This window comes from Capricornis sumatraensis, chromosome 10 (genome assembly GCF_032405125.1).
Source record: "Capricornis sumatraensis isolate serow.1 chromosome 10, serow.2, whole genome shotgun sequence".
In the NCBI taxonomy this organism is placed as follows: Eukaryota; Metazoa; Chordata; class Mammalia; order Artiodactyla; family Bovidae; genus Capricornis; species Capricornis sumatraensis.
Genome location: NC_091078.1, coordinates 1,491,786 through 1,501,228, shown reverse-complemented (window position 1 = coordinate 1,501,228; position 9,443 = coordinate 1,491,786). Strand labels below are relative to the sequence as shown.

General features: G+C 42.5%; 1 protein-coding gene across 2 annotated transcripts in view; it reads left to right on the top strand.

Annotated features, from left to right (window-relative positions):
* The first annotated feature begins 3,477 nt into the window (after nt 1–3,477).
* MARCHF8 (membrane associated ring-CH-type finger 8) overlaps nt 3,478–9,443 on the top strand; it is a 56,651-nt gene continuing 50,685 nt past the window's right edge. For both annotated transcript variants that reach the window (XM_068982620.1, XM_068982619.1), the window contains exon 1: nt 3,478–3,579. In XM_068982620.1, the coding sequence (XP_068838721.1) occupies nt 3,478–3,579 (102 nt within the window). The remainder of the gene's footprint in view (nt 3,580–9,443) is intronic.

Genomic DNA, 9,443 nt, shown 5'->3' with positions numbered 1-9,443 from the left:
GTCAGTAAATGAATTTCCTTCACATATGGTCTAAGCTCTTTAGAAACTGTTGCTCTTTGTGCTGGGTCTTGGGGTGAGTGGTTCTGTTGGAGAGGAATGAAGTCTTCGTTCCCTGAAGTCCTGAGTTTCTCCGTAAGATAAGCCCTGTTGGTTTTCAAATCCAGACATTTGGGTGAGTCTCCTCTCTCTGATCTGGGACCCAAGGATTGTGGTGCCTGGAGTGGGTATAAACCCCTTACTTCTTGAGGAGAAGGTCCATTCATTTGTTTGTGTGTCTGTTGATTGATCTGTTGATTAATTTATTAAGATTTCTATTGATAGAAATCAATATAAATTCAGAGGAATTTATCCTCCTGTGTAGCTGTCTGTTTGTTGTGTCTGCAGAAGGAGGTGAGTTTAGGATCTTCCTATGCTGCCATCTTGAACCCAACTCCACACTGGTTTGAGTTAAGTTTTGAAATCAGGAGATATGAGTTATCCAACTTTGTTCTTTCAAGATTGTTGTGGAAATTCTGTGTCCATATAACTTTTAGGATCAACTTGTCCAGTTTCTGCAAAGAAGTCAGCAGAGTTTTTGATGGGGATTGCTTTCTTTGTAGGTCAGTTTTGGGAGGATTGCCGTCTTAACAATAGTAAGGCTTCCAATCCATGAGCGTGCTGTGGTCATTCCCATATTCTCTTCAGCAGTCAGTGTTTTCAGTTCATTTCTTCTAAATAATGTGTGGTCATATTAGATGTGTTGTATTTTGCAAGGTAACTTCGGTGGAATTAAAGTTTTCATGCCTGGATTGTCAGGCATAGTGCAAAAGTTTAAATATTGCTCTTAATTAAGCTCACTTGAATTGATATAAAATGATTTTTGGAAATTATGTAAAGAAAATAGTATGAGTAATACCTGCTGTATGCTTTTTGTATGAACCTTCACATGCAGAGTGGCATGGTTTATTTTGTAGGTTGGTTTTTTAAATTATCATTTTTTTATCCTAAGTAGTCTGGCATAGGACAGGGACTGCTTCAGGCAAGCTTTTAGGTATAGTACCTGGAGTTGGAGTGTATAGCAGAAGAGCAGCTTATGTGGCTGTAACGAGGGAGGTCCTGTAAAACTCTGCAGTAAAATTTAAAATGTAAAACCCTCCGGGTTTGTGTTTCTGTGGCGTGCTTCGTCTCCCAGGCTTGACACGGCCAGGTACCAGTGATGTAATAATGAGGACTATACCGGAAGCTCCAAACGCTGCTCTTGGTGTGCCATGTGGCGGGGCTCCAGGCACGGTGAGTTTGAGTAATCATTCTGGGGCCACATGGAGTTCGTCATCTCTCACAGAGGAATTTGATTCATTAGTGTAAGGCATCACAGCAGTGGGTGAGTGCCTCTTGTCTTACGCCACGTGAATGCATGTATTCAGACCACTTGTTTGAGCGCAGTCCTCCATCTTGGGTCAGGATCATAGAAAGGCATGAAATAGAGTATGTGATGTATAACGTCTAGACTTTAACATTTTATACATTATTAAATATCATATCTAGACACGGGTGAAGAATCTGCCTGCAATGCTGGAGACCTGGCTTCAATCCCGAGGTTGGGAAGATCCCCTGGAAAAGGGAATGGCTACCCACTCCAGTATTTTTGCCTGGAGAGTCCCATGGACAGAGGAGCCTGGCAGGTTAAAATCCATGGGGTTTCAAAGAGTCAGACACGCCTGAGCAACTTTCACTTTCACTTTTTCGATATTACCAACTGTCTCTTCCTGTTCTGTTGGTTATCAGTGATTACTTGCCAGTTATTAAACTAGGCTTTTTACAAACAGGATATTCTTTTAGCTAATTTTCTCACGTGTGTTGATTCTCTCTGGCTTGTTGTTCCTTCCTGTGACTTCTTGATCGGAGACCTGTGGAAGAAATCAATTTTGTGAGTCCTGCTGCTCTTCAGTTTGGTTAGTAACACTGTCACAGGTGGGAGCAGCCACTCAAACACCTACCTTTGGTCTTGAGCACAGTTAGGGGAGAGCTGTAGCAAATGGCTGCTTGACAAGTGTGAACTTAGGGTTATCAGGCCCTACGTTGCTCGCCCTCCCTGTCTACCGCCCCAGCTCCAGTACATGTTTAGTAAACGAAAATCCCCAAGTTAGAGATTCATTCTTTTGTATTAAGGCTTCCATCCTTTGTTAAAACTCAGGCAGCATCAAACACCATCTTGTTAAACATTATGGATTGTTTGGGTGATTTATATTTAGTTGGTTTTGTACACAGAGTTTGATAGATCTCAGTGTACGCAGACATAAAGAACATGTAATTCAGTTGCTAGGCACTTTGGAGGAATGTAGGAGAAAATGAGAAAACTAGGGAAAAAGAGTAAGGGCCTCCTGGAATCGTGAATGTAGCTTATTCAGACACGTTACTTTACCTACAGGCAGCCTTCAGCGGTTCCAGGAATGTCTGGGATGACCCTCATCTTCCCTGTAACATTCTTAGAGCGGGGTTAGTGAATCCCAGGCTCATGGCCCGGATCTAGTCTGCCACCTGCTTTTAAGTGAAGTTTATTGCAGTGTGACCGTTCTCATCTCATCTGTCTACATGCCCACTGTGGGCACTTCCAGGTTACACTGGCAAAACTGAGTACCTGTAACAAACGGGCCCGCAGTGTATAAAGTGCTTGCTTCTGGCTCTCTGTAGGAGAAGTTTGCCAGTAACTGGTCTAGAGAATCTAGACTTCAGAAGGTTAAGCATGGATTATAGAAATCTCAAACTTATTTTAGACTTCTTAATGTTTAGTCTTGCCATTATATGGACTCAAGGTCTGTGGTTTTAAGGAAAGATCACTACTGATATCAACTGGTTCAAGAAAAAATGTGTAACTTCAAAAATATTATTAAAGGATGACACTGCTGCGTTTAAAAACTAAGTTGCCATTGGAAGATTACTATCTGATGACGCATGGTCCTGGGGGTTCCCATGTGGCTCAGCGGTAGAGAATCCACCAGCCAGTGCAGGAGACGCAGGAGACGCAGGTTTGGTCCCTCTGTTGGGAAGACCCTTGGTGAAGGCAGTGGTGACCCACTCAAGGATTCTTGCCTGGGGAGTTCCATGGGCAGAAGAGCGTGGCAGGCTACAGTCCATGGGGTTGCAAAGAGTGGGCAGGACTGCGGCTGAGCACGCGCACACACATACATGCGCCTGACTCCCCAGACTTTTTCAGGTGCTCCCATCTTCTATGAGGAAACAGTTGCAGTCCTCCCCCCACATAGGCGTTGATATTCTGTCATTTTTGAAGATGAAGTATTTCTGTTAGACATTGTAACTTATTTAAATAAATATGAATATAAATATAAAACACTGATCTCACTGTTGGAAATTCTAAGCGTTTCAGCTCAGTTATGTCTTGTCTTCCCTTCTCTCTCTCAGCGTGAAGTCCATGGCCCAAAATGACTCTACCGCTGGAGACTCTCTTCCGTGAAGAGGAAGCTCAGACGGGAGGCTGGGATGAGCATGTCACTGCACCAGATCTCTGCTGTTCCCCCCCAGGATGCCACCTCTGCTAGAGTCTCCAGAAGCAAAGCCAAAGAGAGGGAGCGGGAAGAGCAGGTATGGAGGGAGTGCTGCCGTTAGCTTCATGTCTTCGTTCTTTTCATGAAAACAGTCTAGAGTAGGCGCTGATGATCCAGTTTTTTTCTTTTTTTTTCAGTTTTTTTTCTGATAATAACTTATAAAAGCACATGGTGTGAACAGTTTTACTCAGAAGAAGTTGTCTTTTTGTGGGTTTCTAGGTTGTCAGGATTTGCAGTCATCTCGAGTGGCAGAGTACATGGTTTCTGGATGTCATATGTTCAGTTTTTTTTTTTTTTTCAACTTGCTGCAGATGCAGAAATATCTCCAAATATGTTTCCCATATTTTATCAGTTGTCATTTAAGTTAGTAGTCTTCGTTTAAGGTTCAGTTAAGTTAAGAGCCTCTGCTTATAATTATTCTTAGCCCAAATGGATATTTAAATACCACTCAGTAGGACATTTCCTTGGGCTAGAGTGCTTGCCTATACCAAGCTGAGGCCATTAATCCTTCATTCACTGTAGTGTCGAATGGGTACCAGATGGGAGTTTCTTAGCATGTGTTTATATGTGGAAGCTGTACATATTTGTGTGGAATAGAGAAAGGAAAGTGTCCAACACTGTAGCAGAGGGATGTCTTTTGCATAAAACCCTATTGCAGATTTGTTGTAGGTGGGTATTCAGTAAATACTTACTGAACGATACGATCTATTTGATGGAATTTTTAAGATTTAAATAAGTAACATTGCCCTTGTGCTTATTTATCATCCATATATCTTTTTTTGTTGGATTATCTATTCAAATCTTTTGTCCATCTAAAAAATCCTACCAGTTTTCTTACTGTTAATTTTGAGCATTTCTAATGTAATCCAGATACATGTCCTTTGTCAGATATGTGTGTTACACGTGTTTACTCCAAATGTTCAGATGCTCTTTTCATGCTTCTGCTGGTGTCTTTCAAAGATGAGATGTTTTTAATTTTGGTCAAGTCAAATTTATTAATTTTTTTTCCTTTTTTGCATTGTACTTTTGGCATTCTATTAAGAAATCTTGGGCTAACCTAGGGTTGCAAATCATATCTTATCTTCTAAAAGTCTTATAGTTTTGGCTTTATGTGTTTATGATCTATTTTGAGTTAATTTTTGTAGACTGTGTGAAATATATATCCAGTGTTATTTTTTATATGAATATCCACTTGTGGCCAGTAATGTCTGTTGAATGGATTGTCTTTTCTCTACCGCAGCACCTTGAATCTGCTGCTTATATAGGGGTGTGCCTATTCTTGGAGTCTCCTGTTCCACTGAGGTACTTGCCCGTCTTCACATCAGTACCTACTGCCATGAACACCCTGACTTCATAAGCCTTAAAGCTCAGACGGTGCCCTTCAGCAGACTTGTCCTGCCTGTTTTAGGTTCTTGCGCGTTTGTATGAGTTTGAGAATCGGCTTGTCCGTTTTTACACACAGAGGTCTGCCGGGGTTTTTGTTGAGTCTGTAGTTCAGTTTGAGGGAGAGCTGGCATTTTGACAGTGTCAAGCCTTAGCCCTGAGCCAAGGGCGTCTCCTCTTCAAAGTGAAAGGGGAGCCACTCAGTCGTGCCCGACTCTGCGACCCATGGACTGTACAGTCCATTCCAGGCCAGCATACTGGAGTGGGCAGCCTTTCCCTGCTCCAGGGGGTCTTCCCAGCCCAGGGATCGAACCCAGGTCTCCTGCACTGCAGGCGGATTCTTTCCCAGCTGAGCCACAAAGGAAGCCCACGTGATGTGACTGCTCTCAGCCACGAAGGAAGCCCACGTGATGTGACTGCTCTCAGCCCTGTTTCGTAGATTTCAGTGCGTAGGCTTTACACCCCTTCTGTCAGATTTATCCCTAAGTACTTTGTAATTTTGATGCTACTGTAAATGATACTGCTTTTAAAATTTTAATTTCCTCTTGTTCATTGCAAGCACAGAGAAATAAAATTGATTTTTTTGTGTCTTGATCTTGTATCTTGCAATTTTGCCAAACTCACTTATTAGTTCCAGTAAATTTTTTGTAGAGCCCACTGAATTTTCTGCATAAGCAGTCATGTCATCTGTAAATGAAGATAGTTTTATACTACCCTTTCTCTTTGAACACCTCTCTCCATCTTTCTTCTCCTAGTGAAAATCTCCAGTACTGTACTGAGTAGAAGTGGAGAGAACAGTCATCCTTGTGTTTCTCGTGGCCTCAGAGGGAAGCACTCATCCTTTCAGCGCTGGATATGATGATGGTTACGTTTTTCATAGAGAATCTTCAGTGTTGGTTCCCTTCTGTTTCTGGTTTCCTGAGGGTTTTGATCAGTTTTTATCCTGGCAGTTTGTATCTTCTCTCTTTTTTTCTTTGTCTTGATCTAGCCAGAAGTTGAGCAGTTTTATGGGTCTTCTTAAAGAATTCTTTAGGTGTCATAGACTTTTCTCTGTTGCCATTCTGTTTTCTGTTTCATTTCTGGTCTGGTGTTTATGATTTCCTTTCCTCTGTTTCCTTTAATTTGTTACTCCTTTTCTGGCTTTTTACAGTGAGAGTCAGGACCATTTGAGGTCTTTCTGATTTTGTCTCATGGGATTTAGTAACTGTAAACCCCCAGGTTCTGTTTTCTTGGCATTCCACAGACTCTGCTGTGTTGAGTTTAATTTTCATGCAGTTCAAAATACTTTCTAATCTCTCTTTTCATTTTTTCTTAGATCCATGAGTTATTTTTAAGTGTGTGCTATTTAATTTCCAAATTTTCTGGACTTTCCAGAGATCTTGCTCTTAATTCATCTCTAATTTAAATCCATTTTGGTCTGAAAACATAGTTTGAATAACTTAAATGCTTTTAAATTTGTCAAGACTTGTTTCACGGCACGGAGCGGGGTCTCGTTTGGTAAACGTTACGTGTATACTTTAAAAGGATGCATTTTGCTGTTGTTGGATGTTTTATTTTGGATAATTCTAATTGTTGTGTTTTTAAGTTCATTGTATGTCAGTCACTCAGTCATGTCCGACTCTGCAACCCCTGGACTGTAGCCCATAAGACCCCTCTGTCCATGGAATTCTCTAGACAAGAATACTGGAGTGGGCTGCTGTTCCCTTTCCAGGGGATCTCCCTGACCCAGGGATCGAAGCCGGGTCTCCTGCAGTGCAGGCAGTTTCCTTACCCTCTGAGCCGCAGGGCAGACTTCCCTGGTGGCTCAGGCAGTAAAGCGTCTGGCTACGGTGCGGGAGACGTGGGTTTGATCCCTGGGAGGGTCTGACCTGCTGGTAGCTCTGCTTGGTGGATTTTTTATCTCAAACATGGCACAGGGCTTTAGACCATGCCTTGTTTCTTCCTAGAAATACACTTAAATAAAGAGATGAATATACATCTTTAAAATATACCTGTCCCAAATTACTGCCTTTGTTTGGGTGTCATCCACCATGAGATCATTTGTATGGCTTCCTGAATCATCTGTCTGCCTTACGTGCAAGAGTCCCGTGAGTTTTAACCTCATACCTAGGAACCAGGATTTCTTTTGTCATCTGTTTACTTTTTCTTGGTCCCTGGGGTGGTTTTTTTCAAACTTGCTTCCAAGCATGTTTTTCCTGTCTGGCAATCAAATCTCATTTGACATGACAGGGTGAGGGCTATTCTAGCTTGCTCAAGTACACGCAGGAAGTCATAGTGTGGTTGCAGTTTGAGAACTATATATGTATAAAATATACTCATTTTCTTTGAGAATGAAGAAATAAGATTAGATATTTTTCTAGTGATAACATTATCAAACATTAAATACAAGTTGATCTGTTTGAACCATTACATTTTCTTGTAATCTACATACATAGAGTTTGAAGCTTAAATGTAGATAAAATTATATACAACGATGAGGTCTGGCCATTTTAAATATTCTTAGTCAAAAGCCAGCAGTATTGGCTCTAGCTGTTGTATGTATTAGCAACAGCTTTCCCAGCCAACTCTCACATAAGTCTTAAACTGGTAACGGTTTGCTCTTTACTTATTTGGGGTATAGAATTGGAAGGATGTGCAGAATAACTGTAGCTGACCTCTGTGGTGTTGGTTTGTTGAGAATTCGCTAGAAAAGAGTCTGTGTCATGTGGGTCAAACCGGGAGTTCGGCTTGGACGTGTGGAGTGGGGCGCTAGCAGCTGGCTTCCGTGTGTTCTGCATGAACCGAGTGAGAGTGGCGCACGGATCATTTGCGGCACCAGCGCAGTGCTCAGTGCCCACGGCTTACTAGCTGTCACTCTTCTCTTAGAGATGTCCTATCAGTTACGTGATCGAGGGGCAGATCGTGTCTCAGACTTTCTGTCAGTAAGCCTATTGAAATAAGAAAACCACCCAAATTTGCTTTTAAATGCAGAGGTTTCAAAAGATAATATAGCTGTAGCGTCCTATAATAGTTGTGAATGACTTTTATATTTGATGTCATCAAGATAGCTCCTTTATTTTACACAGATGGAGAACTAGGTCTAAAGAGAAATGTCCTGCCCATGGAAACTTGAATGTGTATATTTTTTTCTAGGTTATTTTATTTGCTCTTTAAAAATAGTTTCACGTGAACTGCACTCCACTCAGTTATATATCAGGCAGGTATTCACAGAACATAATATACTGGAAGCGATCCTGCCCTCACAGAGCCTGTCATCCAGCAGGGAGACGGGAGAGAGAATGCAGCATGTAACACCACTCGTTACAGAATGCAGTGAACGTTCCGACGGCAGCCTCCTGAGAGCGTTGTAACAGGAACTTTTGATCTGTGATGCTGTAGCTGTGCTTTTGTTTATCTCATTTCTGCGTGGTATTTAGGGGCTCTTTTTCGGGTTTTGAGTTTGAGGACCCACACGTTTCTTTCTTGTGGAGTTTTTCCGCCCGTCATTTCCTCAACTATTGCCTCCCTGCACCCTCCTCACTCTCTGCCTGGGCATGGAGCTCACTGTGTCTCCCGCCATGTTTCAGGGCTGGCTCTGCACGGGGCTCTGGGTGATTGCTTCACTGTCTTCTTCTGTTAGTTGATTCTTTGGCCAAGTCTAGACCTTCCATTGAGGTTTTAACATCTACATGTTTTTATTTTTTTCCCATAATTTCTGGTGTTTGTATTATGTTTTGTTATTTCTCATTTATCTCTGTGAACATACAATTCAGGTTTCTTTCCTTTAGCTTTCCCAGTGTACTATGAATTTTGTGCTTATGTATAAAACCCTGAAACTCTAGATGATAAGAAAATTCTCCATGGTTTGCAGTGAATCTGCTTGATACGTCACCTTCTAACAGGTAGAGGTGTGCAGCTGCCCACTGATTACTCACTGCACATGTGGCCATTTTTACAGCATCTGAGCGGGTGAAGGCACACTAAGGATTTGTTTTATTTAATTGAATATAGTATATATACGTGGGCTTTCTGGGTGGCGCTAGTGATAAAGAACCCGCCTGCCAGTGCAGGAGATATGAGCAATGCGGGCTCTGTCCCTGGGTCAAGAAGGTCCCCTGGAGGAGGGAATGGTGACCCACTCCAGTATCTTTGCCTGGAGAATGCCACGGACAGAGGAGCCTCGCGGGCTATAGCCCATGGGGTTGCAAAGAGCTGGGCACGACTGAAGCGACTTAGCGCTTGTATAAACTTACATCACGCTTCTTGTGTACAAGGCACTGGCCTTCTAAGGGCTTTACAAAGACTGACTCATCTGGTCCTCATGTGAGCCCGACGAGGTAGGTGTTCTTGTCGTCTCTCTCTTTTTATAGGTGTGGCACAGAAACATTGAATGAGCTGCTCAGGGTTCCCTGGTTGCTGATTGGCCCGTTGTGGAACTGCTGTTCAGATCCAGCCTCCACACACATGCTGCCCACTCACTTGCTCTTTGCATGCCACTCCGCCAGCCGCTATCTCTTCAAGCCACATGTCCCTCTTAAT